At 41.4% G+C, this 17,863-nt stretch overlaps 1 protein-coding gene across 4 annotated transcripts; it reads right to left on the reverse strand.

Annotated features, from left to right (window-relative positions):
- Positions 1–7,295: 7,295 nt before the first annotated feature.
- Positions 7,296–16,196, reverse strand: HUS1 (HUS1 checkpoint clamp component). 4 transcript variants are annotated; one of them, XM_058019291.1, is made up of 8 exons: positions 16,073–16,196; positions 15,674–15,858; positions 15,054–15,230; positions 14,300–14,407; positions 13,309–13,383; positions 11,386–11,485; positions 10,898–11,029; positions 7,296–10,087 (listed from the first exon to the last, which is right to left on the reverse strand). In XM_058019291.1, the coding sequence occupies exons 1-8, from the start codon at positions 16,122–16,124 to the stop codon at positions 10,005–10,007; spliced, it is 912 nt and encodes a 303-aa protein (XP_057875274.1). In that variant the 5' UTR covers positions 16,125–16,196; the 3' UTR covers positions 7,296–10,004. The 4 variants fall into 4 exon arrangements, with proteins under 4 accessions (XP_057875274.1, XP_057875284.1, XP_057875292.1 ...); XM_058019301.1 differs by having other exon boundaries at positions 15,674–15,801; positions 16,073–16,194; XM_058019309.1 differs by having other exon boundaries at positions 15,674–15,801; positions 15,986–16,165.
- Between the last annotated feature and the right edge of the window lie 1,667 nt (positions 16,197–17,863).

The raw sequence follows: 17,863 nt of genomic DNA on the forward strand, positions 1-17,863 counted from the left end.
TCTTCAGCCGAGGGACCCAGGGCCCTGAGGTAAACCATGAAATCACACCGCAACAGGTTTTGGTAAGGAGTTTAGTGGTAACATCCAGTCTTAAAGACCAAAGAAACTAAAGTACTGTCTTCCAAGGGAAGTGAAGTAGTACCTCAGCTGTGCAGTGCAGCACACAGACCCTCTGACATTGGTGTGATACACTGATGTTGATCACAAGCTCTGAGTCTGATACCTATGCAAAAGCAGCACTGCTGTTAATAACTTCTACAAAATATTTTTTTCCTGAGAAGGACTATGAGCATGCAGAGTTGAGGGGAAAATAGGTATATCAGGTTTAATATTTTCAGAGTGAATTCCAGACTCAGTATAATAATAAATACTAACATCACAGAATCATGGCATGATTGAGAGTCAAAGGCACCTCTGGAGGCCATCTGGTCCAAATTCCTACATCAAGCAGGACTGCCTAGCACCAATTGCCCAGGATCACATCCAGAAAACGTTTGAGTATCTGCAAGGGTGGAGAGTCCAGCATCTCTCTGGGTAATCTGTGAGAGTTTTGGTCAGTTTTCCAGTAAAACAGTGCTTCCTGATGTTCAGAGGGAGCCTCCTGTTTTTCTCTTTCTGCCACTGCCTCTGGTCCTGTCAGTAGGTACCTCTGAAAAGAGCCTGGCTCTGTTGTCTTTGCAGTCACCCTTCAGATACTTCTACACATTGATGAGATCCTTCCTAAGCCTTTCTTCTCCAGACTTCATAGTCCCAGCTCTCTCCACCATTCATCATAGGAAGAATGCTTTAGTCCCTTAATTATCTTAGAGGCCCTTTGCTGGACTCTTTTGAGTACCTCCACAATTCCCCTGTAGCCAGTAGCCCAGAACTAGGTCAAGCATTTCAGGTGTGGCATCACCAGTGTTGAATAAAGGAGAAGGAGCACCTGTAAGCCTGCTGACAACACTTTGCTTAATGCAAACCAGGATACTGGTAGCCTTCTTTGCCATGAGGTGCACATCATTGGCTCATGTCCAACTTGGTTTCCATCAGGATTCCCAGATCTTTTTCTGACAAGATGCTTTCCAGCTGGGTAACCCCCAGCATATAGTGACATATGGAATTGTTCCTCACAATTCCACACATCTTTCCTCACAATGTTCTTCCAAAGGTGCAGGACTTCGAACTTCTCTTTTCTGAACTTCCCAAGGTTTCTGTCTGCCCATTTCTTCAGCCTGTCAAGCTTGTGCTGGATGATAGCATGCCCATCTGGCCCAATAGCCATTCCTCCCAATTTCGTGCCATCAGTAAAATCTGATGTATTATCAAAATGTACTGCCTTTTAAAGTGTTTTGGATACTGGCATGTGTAGATGGTTGCTATATTTCCTATGAGAATAGAAACAGGTGTTGCTGCCAAAAGAATTAGAAAACTTTTTCCTAATGTGTCTTAAACCTCTTATACTTGCCTCTTCTTCACTGAACTGACACTGAGAGCCACAAAAACGTTTCTACATAGTATTCCTCCTGCTTACACTCATATTTGTAGTTCTAGCTCTTCTTCACCTATAATTAGAGAATTTAATTAATAACTTTGAAGGAAGGCTTGAATATATTACTACCCATTTAAGGAATGCAATGCAGCAAAATTTATCATCATTGACTAATAAGAATCCTGTGGATCATCTGTGTGGAAAGGGCTGAGGGACTTGCTATTCACTAATCAGTTAATCTGGATGGAGATTAAGCTACAAGACTCAGATATCTGATGCCTCTACCATAATTTGTTCTACAGGAGGAAATACTGTCTGCCTTCTCTCACTATTTCTAGGAAGAAGGACTTTCAGCCTTCAAAAAAAGAAATGTCCATCTATGACAAGGACTAAATTAAATACTGAGGAGCAGACTAGAAAGGATTTAAATGTTAGCATCTAAGTGACAACCCAGCTGTAGATGAGTGTAGATGGTCAATGGCATACAGCTTGAAGAACCTCCCCAAACAAGTGCCATGCTGTTGTGGGTAATCCAAAATGTTATTATAGTCCATATCTATCTGCATCAAAAACTGTTAGTGTCTCTTTAAGACCCTGCAGCTGGAAAACAAAAACAGGGGTAGTAGGGAAGAGGTGCAGCACTTACTTTTAAAGTTGGGTCTCCCAGGCATCTCCCACTGTTGCACAGACATGTTTGCTGAAAGTGGAGGCTCTGCTTCCTAGGGAGTTGCTTCAGGCAAGTGTAAGAATCCGTATCTGGATGGGCTGTTCGGGTCCGATCCAGCTAGCTATGGACCCCAGCCTACATGATCTCACATGGACAAAGGTAAAGGACAAGAAGCGCTCTTCTCCACATGGGGACAAATGTCCTCAGTTTATTCCCAGGAGAACCACCAGATGAAAAAACCCACATGGAAAAAAGAGGCCAGCCACCTGCCTCTAGGGGGTTTTAAGAGCTGGGAAAGGGGCCTGGATGAGAGGGACTACAGCCAATGGGATACAAGTGAGGAGGGGCAAGGGGAGGGACTGACCGGGGAGAATCCACCACCAGGGGGAACTGGGGAGAGGGGAGAAGAACAAACCATGTGATATAACATAAGCTACTCAGTTCAATGTAAAGACTACTCAGTGCAAATCTCCAATCACCCAGTGTAAAACAACAACTAAACAATTTCATGCAATACAACAGGCAAGTTTCTGGGCTTGCAACTGTAGCGACTCAGAAAAATTGCATGTGATAATTAGGAACTGTTTCAAAGGAAGTTTGCAAGCTCCATATGCCGCAAATGCTTAAGCAGGTCCCTGGGGCTGGGCCACCCGACGTGGATGTCAGGTTATTCCCACGCCCCAACCCCCCACCTGACACACCTGCAGTATGGAGAACAGAACCACCAACATCAGTGGAGTCCAGCAGGCAGCAGGACGAAGCAGCAGGAAGTGGAGCTGAATCCACATGTGCCAAGAATTCCTATCTACCACTAGAACTGCTTCATAGGCTCCTACCTTCACCAGAGAGTTCTTTTTGACTGCTGTCCTTTTTTCCCCCTTTGTCTTCCAAACTCCCAGGTCGACTGGGGAGCAACATCTTGGGATAGAGACCTGATTTTCCCTGTCTTTCAAGCCACGTGGTAGCCTGGAGGGCACCATCTTGAGGGGAGAATCTGACGTAATTTCTCCCTTTGTCTCCCTACATACTGTTGGCAGTGAGGGTCGCGATCTTGGAAGGGAGTGGTACGCTGCCATTTTGGGTGTCTGGTTTTTCCCATGGAGTTCATGATGTCAGGAAAATCCACAAGCACCAGAGGTTTATGTTCAAAAAGGAGACAGAGGAGTCCTGTAAATTTATTCAAAAAAGGGAGAGGTCATGAGGCATTCCCCATGGGGTGTCTCAAAATTTTTAGAGGATGCAGCCTCCCTTTTATGCAAATTTCCCCGCCATATTCACCTCCCCCTTTCCCCATTGGCTGAGGTACTTGAGATACAGACTTCCCGAAATGCCTAATAACCCCTTTTAATGTATACACACACACTCCCCCCCGACACCCCATTTTTCTTTTTCCTTGTGTCTCTGTTATTTTTCTCTAAATCCAGAGATGTAGCACAGTCTTGAGTGAGTAACAGTCTGTGTCAGTTAGTGGAATTCCTATGGAATTTGTGGTTCCTCCCATTGCTTCTTTAATCTCTCCATATCTGGCCTTATCTACCATCAGGCCCACAGTTTGTAAAGACACCTCCTTCTCATTCCTTTCAACAAGACTTAGCAATTTTGTATATTTTTTTTTACTTTCTTCAGAGGTGGGTTGTTTGTTGTTTTGAGGGGGCTTTGCCTATTGCTGTTTCACTTGTTGGTAAACTGTTACTTTTTTCACTTATATCTAATTCCTTCCTTATTGGAGGAATAGGAAAGGAATAAGTTGAAACTAAGGAGAGTTAGTTACAAAAGTGTCATCCACATGTGGCAACATTAATTTAGTCAAGTGGGTGTGGTTAAAAAATGAGGGAAATGTCAAAAATTATGTTGCATTTCTGTGCTGAAGTATTTAGGATCTTAATGGCTAAAATATCCAGACTGGCAATAAATTCATCCTTAACTTGAAGTTTTCCTTAATTCTTATTAAAATCAGTGGACTTCATAAGCATGTTTTAACTGGGCTAGAAAAGATAATGAGCTGAAGTCCTTTGTAAAACCAACATCCTACACATATATTGTACAGATAGATGTTTTGTTTGAGGACATAAAAAAACTACAGGGAGGGATTACTTTTCTGTACTTCAAGCCTACAGTGGTGGTGATCAGACAGAGCATTCCTTTCTGAGTGTAATGAGATTTCCATTCCACCAGTGCAATTGAACCAAATAAAAGTTCATTTGTCAACTAGTCTAGTTGTGACAAAGTGGTTTTGTGTGAAAGAAAAATCCAAGTGAATAGGGTCGCTGCAGCCTCCTCTCCCCTCTCTGTAACTATATTCATTCCTTGCAACTCATAGGCTATTGGAGAAAGAAGGAAATAACTTTTTGTGGCCATGTCATATTAAAATATTATCAACTCTAGCAACATATACCATACTTGAGGGAGTTAATCATTCATTTCCCCTGTAGTGGGCCTATCTTCCATCTGCCTTCACTATTGTCCTGGTTTGGGACAAATTTGGGAGGAAAATTTTAAAGTGGTCTTTTCTAGAAACCAAATTCAAGCAGCCCCTCTCCCAACTGGTTTGGGAAAGATTTCTTTGGAGAAAAGTAGAAAAAACTGCCAAGTATTCACAAGCAGGAAAAAATAATAATACTAAACAATAAAACCTCTCGCTGTTCTGAAGAGATGGCAAATTCAGAAAGTCCTTGTCATAGGGTGTAGCTCGATTCACTCAGTCTCTTATCAGTCCCTCCTGAGCTGGAAAATGCTGCATCCTGGGCCCCAGTGGGCCACAGGCACAAACTCCTGGGTTTTCAATCCAGAGCAGGGCCAATCAGTTCCAAGAAAAAGAAAAGCCATTGTCCGGGGAACTTCTCTGCCTCAGCTAGTTAAAAACTAAGTAAAAGCAAAGGAGAGCTTTCTCCCGCTCCCTGTCTATGCTGAGGACAACACACACTGAGAGAGAGCAAGGAATGCGCGGGAGCAAGTGAAGTTTCTGAAAACAAACTCCGTGCTTCTTCTCTCCCCAGCTTCACTCTCGGAACCAGTCTTAAAGGTGCAGAAATTAAAATCCAGCATAAACAGAACAGACAGTTAGGGATTCAAGCACCATAAAGTCCCCCTAGGACAACTACCTTCTGCACTGTCCATTTGAAGCCAACTGTAATTTCAATCATGGAAACTTACAGATTTTCAAGCATTGAGTCTTTAACCTGAAGGACTTGGTGAATTTGCAAATAAGGGGAAATGTTCAAAGACTCAGAATGGAAGCTTGCTTACAGAAACTGTATTGAAGACACATGATATATGATACATATAGAGTAAGTTTAAAACCTCTTGCCTATCTCCCAGAGGCAGAGAGACTATAAGGCAGACAGAAAAGCTTCACTGAAAAGACTACGGTTCTCTGAGAAACAAAAAAAAACCCCAAAATTGTCTTTAACAGCATCAGTAGCAGATACTTTGAATTATTTCTGGAAAGACTTGGAGCCATCATGGCTGACACACTTTATGGGGGAGATTTAATGAATCACAATGGTCTTCCTTATCTCTGCTTTCTTAAACATTTTTCCCAAGTATGATTGGAAAAAGGTATCTGCAGACTGGAATGAAGAAAAGAACATGTTGCATGTGTTCCAGGTCTCCTACACTACAGAATGCATCCCTCTTGTCCAAAATTCTCTTGAATGTCTGACTCAGCAAATCCAAATGATCTCTGGGGGAGACGAGCTTTGCAGGGATCACAGAATCACAGAATGGGTAAGGTTGTAAGAGACCACAGTGGGACACCTAGCTCAATCTCCCTGCTCACACAGGGTTCCCTACAGCATATTAATCAGGAATATGTCCTGATGACTTTTGAATATCCCCAGGGAAGGAGTCTCCACAACCTCTCTGGACAACCTATTCCAGTGATCAAAGGAAGTTCCTTTCCATGTTCAGGTGAAACTTCCTCTGTTCCCATTTCTGCCCATTGCTTCTCATCCTGTTACTCATCACCAAGAAGAGCCTTGGTCCTATATCTTATGTCCCTTCAAATACTTCAGACATTGATAAAATCCCTTTTCAGTCTGCTCTCCTCCAGGCCAAGCAGTCTCAGCTCCCTCAGGCTCTCCTCATGAATGAGGTGCTCCAGTACCCTCCTCATCTTCATTGCCTTCCTCTGGACTTGCTCCAGGAACTCCATGTCTTCCTTGTACTGAGGAGCTCAGGACCGGTCGCAGCACTCCAGATGCAGACTCACCAGGGCTGAGTAGAGCAGCAGGATCACTTCTCATGACCTCCTGGCCACATTCCTAATGCACCCTGAAGATATCAGTGGCTCTCTGCCACAAGGACACACTGTGGCAGCCTATTGAACACCATGACCCGCTTCTCCGGAGCTGCTCCAGAGCAAGTCAGCACCCAGCCGGTACTGGTGCATGCAGTTCTTTTTCCCTCGGCGCAGGACCCTGCTCTTGCCTTAGATGAACTTCAAAAGGTTCTTCTCTGAACAAGTCTCCAACCTGTCAAGATTCTTCTGAATGGCAGCACAACATTCTGCAGTATTGGCCACTTCTGGATCCAATACTTACGCCTGGGGGACACCATAGGCCTCCAGCTAGACCCCCCACACCACTGATCAGAACCCTCTGAGACCTGCCATACAGCCTGTCCTCAATCCACCTCACCATCTGCTCATCCAGCTCACACTTCCTGATCTTGCCTATCAGAATGTCATGGCAGACAGTGTCAAAAGCCTGGCTGAAGCCCAAGAAGACCACATTCACTGTTCTCCCTTCATTTATCCAGCCAGTTATTCCATTGTAGAAGCAATCATCTGCAATTTGGCTTCTTCCATAGCTATGACATGACAGTAAACCATTGAAGTTCATAAAATATAAATCTGTTAAGTGTTAAAAAACCATAACTAATTAGCCAATGATCTGGTATGAAAAGATAGAAAGTCCAACAGTCCATTAGTGAACCGCAATAAACTGTGCTTAAGATTGTCGTGAATAGTACATCACAAAGTGGAAGATTAATTATTATGTAAGAGTTGAACACATGCATCATACCAGTCTAAACAAAGAAGAACCAAACATTTATGGCACCAGCCCACACACACTAACATAGTTTGTTTCCCTGACATAAAGATGTCCCTGCATTAATAAGAAGGCTAGAATTTAAGCTTCTATCAGACAAGCCAAGTGCACTGGAAATCCTTCATGCATTTATTCATCACACATTGCACCCAGCTGTATAGCAGAAAGTGTTTTACGTATGAAGAACTGAAGCAGAGATATTTAAGTCAAGATCACATAGCTTTTTAGCCACCTAATATGCGTGCAACATAACTGGGTCATTCATGATGCTTGCTCTGGAAACAGTATTTTTTCCTTAGCATACAGTGTTGAAATCATTTCAGTCTTACATTTAGTCATGGCAATCTGCCCATTTGAGAATTGTCATTTATGAAAAACCCTCTCACAAGGGTTAACTGTGGCCCATTACTTGTTCCCAGCTTCTTCTTAGAAAGGAGAGTAATACATTTTTCCACAGCTCTTTAGCACCCTCTGTTTTCATTTTCTAATCAAAATGTCATTCTTTTTTAATTGCTATGACGTTGAAAAAATCAGACTATATGCAAAGGCTTTTTCAAATACAGCATAAAAATAAGGATCAGCAATGCAGTGTGTAACCAAAAAGTAAGAAAAACAAGAGGTTATAAGTTTCCTTACCATACCAAAGAGGGGTTAAGAGGAAGAAACCAAAAACATGGACACCAAGGGACACAAAAGTGATGTGAGTATTTTAGGAGGCATTGGTGTGAAAGTGTTAGAGTATTTATTCTATGGTTATCTGACTGATCACATCCTATACTGGATGAGAAAAAGAAAACAAATGAGGCAAACACAAATATAAACCCTGATTGATTAGCATTAACAAAGACAGTAACCAGAAAAAAAAGAACTGAAAATATCTCTTTGCATTAATTGTTGGTTGGCCTATCAAGAAACAGCAGGCTACATTGGTTTTGGCTGTGATAGAATTTTTTTTCTTCATAGTAGCTCATATGGTGCTATGTTCTAGATTTATGACCAAAACAGTGCTGATAACACAGCGATGTTTTTATTATTGCTGAGCAGCATTTATATAGCATCAAGGCATTAGTCCCCCATACTGCCCCACTAGCAAATATGCTGGAAGCACACAAGAAATTGGTAGGGACACAGCTGGGACAGTTGACCCCAACTGACCAGAGGGATATCTGTATCATACAGGATCGCATTCATCTCAGGGAAAAGAAGGAGGAAGAAAAGGGCATTTAGAGTTATGCAGTCCGTGTTCCCAAGTAAGTGTTATGCATAATGGAGCCCTGCTTTCCTGGAAATGGTTAAACACCTATGCTCATGAGAAGTAGTGAATGAATTCCGTATTTTGCTTTGCCTATTAAGCTGTCCCTATCTCAACCCATGATTTTTTTCACTTTTACCCTTCCAATTCTCTCCCCCATCCCACCAGATGTGAGTGAGCGAGCAGCAGCTTACCAAGGTCAACTCACAACATAGGCAAAATGGGACTTTGCAAATAGTAAAGATGCAAACCTTAGCATGTTGCAAGCAGTGGGTGGAAATATGACAACTGATGAGGCAATGTGCAGGGCAAGACAGAGCAGGGAGGAACAAAGAGGGAATAGGTAGAAAGGTCTATAAACAGTCAGTCAAAACACACTCATCACTGCAAGTCTATTCTACCTTCTCATTGCCATTGCCTCTCCTTCAGCCTTCTCTTGAGCATTTGCATCTCCATGGACAAAAGATTCATTGCTCCCTTAATGTCAATGCCCCTTACAAAAAAAAAAAAAACATCAAAAACCCAGCACTTCTGACCATGACAAGCTATTTATAGAAGAAACTCCCAGTCTCATTTGGCAGCATAGACTCAATCACTAAAAAAAAGCTGTATGGTACATGCCAGGGTAACAAATAAATCACACATGGAATAAGGAGGAAAATACCTCAGAAAATAGCCAGGAGGTAGAAGCAGGGGTAGTACTCCTGAGTGAAATTTAGGTATCCTCTTGGCTGCTTGGCATGAGAGCCTACACACAATCTTACCACATCTGACACCATGACAACACAGGTTGTACAATGTTTTCTAGCCAGAAAGGGAAAAAATGTGATCCATGGATAACTTGTTCTTTTTCATACCAATTGCTGCGCTCACATATCCTCATATGATATTCATTCTGTACATAGTGATTTTCACTGCCCACATTAACAAAGTAATTCAGACTGTTTTGCTCATCCTCCTAGGCCAAGAGTTAAACAAAGAGTAAGCATGAACAGAGCTACTGAGATATGTTGGAGCAAGTGTAATCAAAAGATTCCTACTGGAACAGAATTCAATTCCATACAACTTCAGGAGGGCTGTGCGTATTTGTCCAGACAAATACCAATCAGGCACCCCTCCAGAAGGCTCTCCTGTTTCATGGAGGTATTATAGCTTGCTCAGAGATCCCTTAATTTGGATTGCATTGCTCAATACTGAATACACACAACAGCAGCTCCAGAGGTGAATTCTAGCTTTAGTTTTTTGAAAAGACTGAAGTATTTAATTCAGTGTGCTTTTGGGATGTTTTGAACTGTGGCTAAGACAAATTTCAGTTTTGCTCCTCCTAAGAGTAAGATATGCCAATGCTCCCCAGCATTGTGTCTTTCATAGCATATAACTATTCGCAAAAATGGCTGTCTGGACGAGGAAGAATTTTGAACATTTTCATAAATATTGAAATAATGTCCATCTGATGGCTGCATCTAACAGTGTCTCACATCAAAATAATCCAGCAACTCAGGAAAGATTTCAGACTTCGTGAAAGAGGCCTCAGGCTGGAAAATTACCAAGATTCCAAAACACTCAGGCAATTGCTGGAATAAAATACTGAAGTGAAACCTCCTCATGGAGCAAGATGAAGTGGACAATTCTCTTATGTACAATATCTGTGAGGAAAAAAAATAAAACACAAATTCACCTCAAAGCAGGAAAAATATTTTAAAATAACATCTTTTAAGGATGCTACCATTAAAACAATGCTTCTACCACTTCTGACAGAGGGGTAACTAGAAAACTTAAATCCTTGAGGGTCTGTGAAGCATTAAAAGTTTATGAAAGATGATACCAAAAAGTAAATAAATAGTGTATAGGTTTATAATGCTACACCAATTATTTAAATCTTCCTTGGGAAATTCTAAGTATCTGCACTAAACCATAACAAACAGATGTTCTCAGGAAAAGCACAGTTATAAAAGTAGGATATAAACCCCTGCATAGACTTCTGCTAGAAAGGAAGTATTGTTTTCTATGGCTAGAACCACTAGGTGTATAAAAAGCATTTTAGTATTAGAATCAGTGTAAGAAAACAAAGGGAAAAAAACACAACCGAAAAAAATGCCAGTAAATTCCAATTTCTCTGCTAGAAGCTAGAGGCTTTAAGACTTTCAAAAAATAATATCTCAAAATAATAATAAACATTAATAACAACTTTAAAACAAAGACAACAATACAACACACATGATTAGTGAGTCTGAGTATTCAGCTTGAGACTTTTAAAACAGCCTGACTTATTTTTTCTTTCCCAAATGCCTAGGACTTGAATCTAACTGCCTAAAAATATAAATATTGGAAGTCCTCAGGTACAGTAAAAATACTGACTTTCAGACAGACAAAAATGAAGAGTGATATTCTGCTGAAACTAAGTATGGCAAACGACCCTGCTAACTAGAGTTCACAAGCAGAGCTGTTGAACTTACTGCACAATGCTTTTGTAGGATTGACTTGCTGTCCAGCAAGCAGCTGCTGCAGCTTCTTGATGTCTATGCATGCTTCAGCCATACTTTCCAGATCTCTACCTTGACCAGAACTTTGACATCCATCCTCTGATGCTAAAAGAGTAAGTACACAACACTTAGTCCAAACATGAAAAGTAGTTTCAACACCCATAAGGACATACCATCCAGCTGAAGTGCTGGAACTCAACTGGCTCGTTTTTCAGAGCAGTGCAAGGAAAAGAAATCCCAGTTTTCCTATCAAATTGTCAAGAATAATGGAAGAGATTCCCCACCACCACCCCAAACATGAAACAGACACTCCAATGGCCACTCCATTTTTTAAGATTTCATTTGAAGACTTCAAAGTACTTGATGCTATTTTCTAAAGAATAAAGGTTAAAAAGTACTGTTATAAGCAACACAGAAGTAATGAGATCAGACAGACACAAGAGGTTAACAGGGAAACTTACCCCAGGGAGGATTTCCCAGGTCTTTAAAATGTGTTGTTACAGATACTAAGTCTGTTTCTATTTTCAAGTTCATTTCACCACTCAAGTTTGCTTCAATCACCTGCAATCAATCTCAGTTTTAGGCAACCCACTTTCCCACTGCAGAATTATAGAGAAATACAGTTTGGTTTTGTTCAAATACAAGCTTCCAGGAGTACTTCAGTACAAGTCAACCATACTTTCTGAAAATGGTTGAACATTTGAATGTTCAGCTATAAAATGCATTCCCCATCATTCCCATATGAATTACTCTAGACCAAACCTTCAGAAGTTATGAAAAGAAAGAAATTTAATTGTTCTCCAGTACTTTTAGAACAAGTATTAGCTTTGGGAAGTTCATGTGCTGAGGAAAAGACTTCAGAAACAAGAGACTGAAGCTGAAGAAATGCAAAGATTTCTGAATTTTTATTCAGTTATTCAACAAACAGAAAGGCACCTACACAGTCTATATGACACACACAGAAAAGGGGATGCACCAGGAGCTTTCAGTGCTGCTTTCAAGAATTCAAAATAGACAACAACTGGATCAGATCAGTAACTCCAAGAAGGACTTTGAACTGACAGAAATCCTGGAAAAGTGCTAAAAGCTTTCAAATTCCATCCTGTAAACTTGAAGAAGGATTTTGAAGGAGACATATATGGTCTTACACAAATCCCAAGCAGATCAGAGGATTCCTAAAGCACAACTAAGCACTTTGTTTCTGTGATTAGATGAATTTTCAGTAATTAAAAAAAAAAAAAAGACTTGTACTGCAACCAGAATCTTGTATAGAATGGCTCCAAACAATGGACAAGTACTATCAGAAATTGCTTCTAAGTCCATTTTGCAGCACTGATCTTGACCAGTTTTATTACCAGGATGCATCTTGCAAAAATAATTAATTGTGACACTTGATGATTTTGTTTTCTAACAACATGAAAGTAAGGCACTTAGTATAAGTTCAATCCCATCATACAACTATCCTGTGTGAGAAACGAGCCTCAGCTCTAAACAAAAGCACTGCACTCAATTTTGCATAAGCATATTCACCAAGGACATGGGAGAAGGAAAGGAAATAAAAACAAAGCCCCCAAAAAATCTCACAAAAGAGTTTGATGTGTATTTGCAGGATGGCTGCCATTTGCAAAACTGCCAGTAACCCAGGGTAATCTCTCAACTCTTCCAAGTCTTGAAAAATTGAGACTGTTCCAATTTCAGGATTCTCAGTTAACAGAAAATTTCCTATTTATCAAAACTGGTATGAACAGTATCAAACCCAAACTATTTCAAAGCTCTACATTTACTTACTAACTTTCATGTCAGTCAGTTATGATGACTGTGACAAACAACTAAATAAAAAACCAAAGCCCTTTTCTGTCCAACTGCAGAGGGCTTTTTTCAGTTAAAAGGCCCACCAGCACTCTAGAAATCCAGGGTATACTGCAAATCCAACATGTCAGTCTAAAGCACAGGGGGCTGTTAGCAGCATTTCCTTTAAATCCTGTCAGGTTCACCTGAAGTTCATTCACAGACACCTAACACAACACTCACTTAATAGGCATTTCCTTAATGAAATAGCCCAGAAAGTCTCCAATTAGCTTCCTGAAGGACTGTCATTTCTTACCAGCTATAAAGAGTAGTTTGTAGCAACACAATGCCATGTTCTTTCATGGATTTAATACAAAGAGCATCACTTTCTGAGAAACCCAGGAAAAGTTCTTCAGTGTAAATCCTAAAATAAATCCCATCATTCTACTCAGGCTTTACACAGGCTTCAGGTGCCTTGATTTCAGTGTCTAAGTCATCTCAAAATAAGATAATGTGGCAGCACCAGTTTAGGCAACCTGTTATGTCCCTCATGAAATAACATCTGTAGCATATATGCTTTAAGTGCCTTAACTTACAATGAAATTGCTGAGATTCTTCATTCTTTCCACAACACTCTTCATTGTTTTCAGCACTGGTAGGTAAATACTGACCTAGGAATAAGAACTGCATTTGCACAAGTACTTCAGATGTGATTGGGACACATTTATTTCTACTTTCAATTCTATCACAGTTTGGACAGCATTATCTATGGCTTTCAGGGTGCACAATATCTATCTGAAATCAGCAAATGTCTCAGGAACAGAGGAACTCTTTCCCATTATACCAACAGGCCATCATTCTAGCAATTGTTCCAGACTTAACATTCCAAGTCTATGTTCAAAATAGAGGCATGTTTTTCCAGATCAGACTCTCACATGAACATTTGTGCTACTAAATAGTCAATTAATATAGCCAAAAAGAAAATAACAACATTCCTATGATATACTGCAGTAATTGCTGGAACTGCAGCAGTGTAAATCTGAAATAAAATAACAAAATACTGAAAGTTTCCTCGTGTTCATCTTCAGAATCTAAATACTCTTAGCTATAGAGGTAACAGACGTTCATAACCTCAAATAGGAGCACATTTGTACAAGGACCTTTCTTTACAACTCTGCTAAAAGTCAAAATCAGGAGGCAACACATATATCTTTAACTCTGCCAGATAGGCCATAGATTTCAGAAATAAAAGATTATTTGGGTCATTTGGCACCTGAACAGCTGAAACAGTCTAAACTTGTGTGGTTTAGAGATGCTCCAGACTAAAGCCATGCAAGTCCTTTTCTCCTCCCTTCCTCTGCCATGAACATCACAGAAACAATTGGCAACCACCTGCTCTGTTTCCATAGATTCTGAGCTCTCTTGTCAGGATAGAAGCCATGTTCCATACCCCTTCAAAACTGCAGCCTCCAGTCTTTCCTCTTTCCTTTCCACTCCTTTCCAAACCCCACCATAGTATACTCTATAGCAATACCATTCCACTTGCAAACTCCCCTTTCAGAAGGGAATATAAAAGCAGAAGCTTACATCAAAGTCTGGCATGCTGGGCTCTCTGAAGTCATTCCACATTCTTCTGGGAATAACTCCCACAGGAATGTCATGTGTCACGATCCGACTGCTGCTTGATAAGGATGGCTTGAAGGAAAAAGAGGATGCTTTTGCAGTTAAACACAAGATTGGAATTCTAAATTTAAATTTTTCAGACCCGCTCTGGGAAATGCTATAACTACATGCCCAACATTCAGTTCCAGTTTTCCCTCAGTTTTATCGATATGCTTTTAAGTTGGCTTCCCTTTCAAATGAGGAAGAGTTTGTGATGTATCAGTCATTAGTGTATCTATAAGCTATCCTTAGAGCTGAACAGGTGAATCAGCAGAGTTAACAACAACAAAAGAATCAGAAGTTAGCATACAATATCAGGAAAACCAAAGGCAAAACACAGAGCCAAACACTAAAACCCCCTTCACCTAATGGCTTCAACAAAAAGGCAATAATCCACAGAAGATACAGAGGATGAAGGAATGGAGAAAAGTAGACATTAAAAAAACTTGTTCCAATAACATAGCTTTCTTCTTCTACCTCCTCCTTGCCTTTTGGAAAATACAATGCTGGTTCTGTATGCTACCAACCATGATGGCAAGAAAGGCTAGTGAAATGGAAAATGGTATGTTTCTTTAATTTTCTAGAATTATACCATATATTACCCATTGATCTTAGGAAATGCACTAAATTTTAGAGAACTTTCCCTTAATAATGAACGTGAAAGCATGGTTGCACTTACTAGCTCCACAGCAACTCTGAGACAGGGACAGTGTTTATTAGTCAACTTGATCTTCACTGCCTTAGCACTCTGGGCAGTTTTTAATGCTCTCCATAGGTTCTCAGGCACAAACTCTAAATAGATTTCATTGTGTTCTGCAGCTACTCCTTCCATCTGAAATTCATCGAAGAAATTCCCCTACAATTTTTGAAAGTCAGGAAATAAAGCAAACAAGAGAGGCAAGTTTTATTTATCGGACCTTAAGCTTAGAACTGCATTTGTACACCAGAAGCCCCGCTCTGCCTCACATCACCTGAGGAATCACAACCCTGAAAACTCATTGCTTCAGGCTAAGCCATTTAACCTACTCCCCTAACACCTAATCAGTCCATTAGACACCGAGTTATGCTTTCCTGTTTCCAGTTTTGGGCAGGCCCATGTGGGCCAGTACACACCGAAGCCTTACACTGAAGTGACAATCAAGGAAAAGGGAGTATCCAACCTGAAACACCCGTGCAACCAGACAGACCTTGAGAGACCTGGCACATCGAAGGTGAGGGCTACGAGAAATGCCTCGTACATCAAACCCAATTGCATGCTCTGGTTTTCAAAATGTGGTTTCTGAACTTTCCTGGGCTCACCTGGCTCAGCTCACACCACATACTGGCACCTCCATTTGCTACTTTATCGGAGAGGATGAAATACAGCTTGCAGACAGTAAGGCGCAGGATGCAGGTCTTGGCTAACTTGACGATTGTGTTAATTATACCTGCCGGAGGGAGGGAGGAGGATGTTACAGCGGTGATCACTCCATGCACCCCAGTTTCTGCGGGACAGAAAAACCTTCAGCTTTTACAAACGCAGCTCGTGCTGCTTCGCAAACTCCTAAACACTTCGGGGCGAAGGAAAGCGCCTCATGCCACGTTCTCCCAGGAAAGCACTGTGGTCCTCACCTCCCTTCCTCTTTTCTTTGTCCGAGAAACCGGCCCCAGCCGCTCACAGAGGCACTGCCGCCCTTGAGCCTGCCCCGACATACTCACGGCTGAAGTGGTTGAGGCAGGCAAGATCCACGATCTTAGCCCGAAATCGCATGGCGACGCCGGCCCTCCCAGCCCCTTGCCCGCCGCCACAGAAGGCGGCCCGGGGGGAAGGGAGGGGCCTCACGCCCAACAGCTCCGCGCCGTCCCCGGATGCGCGGCGGGTTGGGGCAGGGTCTGGCACAGACCGAGCGGGCTAACTTCCGCTACGGTGCCGGTCGTCGCAATCCGGGCTGAAAAGCTTAGCTGGAAAATGCTTTGGCACCCCCGGAACACACGTGAAAATTCGTCTGTATGGGTCGCAGTCCCGATGTCTCGAGATAATTCTTTTTCAAATCCAAGGGAGCCCTTGCAGCAGACGCCATCAGCCCCTGGCAGGGGCCAAGCTCCGACACTGCCCCAGAGGACGCGGGGGTGAGGAAGGAAAGCAACGGTCCGTGTTACAAGGTGGAGCGAACAGCTTCGTGAGGGGCCTTTTCACTGCCTCATTGTTACCAGGCCACCCAGAAAGGGCTGGGCAACCGAAAGTGTTTTGAGAAAGATACTCTCTGTCAGGCCGGGCCCCTCATGTAGCCAGGCTCCCAGCTTAATGCATGGTGCACCTGGGTTTATGCAAAGGTTGGAATAGGTCAAGAAAATAGAAAGTGAAGGAAAACTTTGCTTTACCTAGTAAATGTGCAGCATGCCTGTTTCCTATAGACAGTGTCCTTTACCTTAATGGTTTTGGTTCCTTGCAGTCCTTCAAAACTACAGCATTTGCAGAGACAAATCCTGACAGACCAAAAAAAAACAACACTAGTTTTCTAATGTTCTTTTGGTCTGCCAGGATTGTCTGGTGTTCTTTTGTCACATTGCAAAATCCCCAGATCAGCTAAATTGCCTCTCTAACATTTAATTTTGAAATATTCTTGGGATACTGCTTACCTGCCTTGATACTCTCTTTCAATTGTCATTATGAAGAAAATGAAAAGAAATAATGCATTCGGTCTGCATAATGACAGATACAGCAATAGTTTCTGGAGAGGTTATTCTATCCTTGTATTTCTCTTAGGCCTCATAAATTCTGTAGAAATAAGCTGAAGATTTTCCTAGAGAAACCAGTGCAGCAAGGTGTCACAAATTCTCATCTTGAATCCTGCCAACTATGCCAATTTGTCACAAATATGTGGTTTAGGGTTACTCAGAGAATCATCATGAAAGGTATTAGCAAAAGTTAATATACTTTTATAAAAGTGTGACATAAAGTTCAATGAAAAGATTCACTCCATCATGGATGAAACATACAAAGAAAAATCTGGTTAGAATAATTTTAGAATTTTTACAGAGAAAAAAAGAGTAAGGAAGACTGTCCTGTTGAATCACAAATTCAGACTATACCCTCCCCTCTTACTTTCTAAACTCATAGAGCTTGGGTGCAGCTTGGGCCAGTCTTAGCTTCAGACTTGGACAATAGTTTATGACTAACAGAATTATCTCCAACTTTTTTATTAAATACTGGTCTGTTAGCCTTTTGTTTTGTGAAACATGGCTGCAGAAGATAAAGCCCTGATGGTGTGAAATCCCACACATTAAACTTTGCAGTTTAACACACTTTTCATCTTTCACAGACATAATTGTTGACTGCTTTTAGTGAAATGATTGCTACATGAAGGTTAAGCAGAAATTTGCGGAAGGAAGGTTGATCTAATCCCTTTCAAGTGACATCCTGATTGATACATGTGGATTGCATAAGGTTTAAGAGATCCACATAATTTGCTTTTCTGCCTTTGACTATGGTTTCCTGGTTTGACCCTG

Source organism: Melospiza georgiana, chromosome 1, assembly GCF_028018845.1.
Source record: "Melospiza georgiana isolate bMelGeo1 chromosome 1, bMelGeo1.pri, whole genome shotgun sequence".
Taxonomy (NCBI): domain Eukaryota; kingdom Metazoa; phylum Chordata; class Aves; order Passeriformes; family Passerellidae; genus Melospiza; species Melospiza georgiana.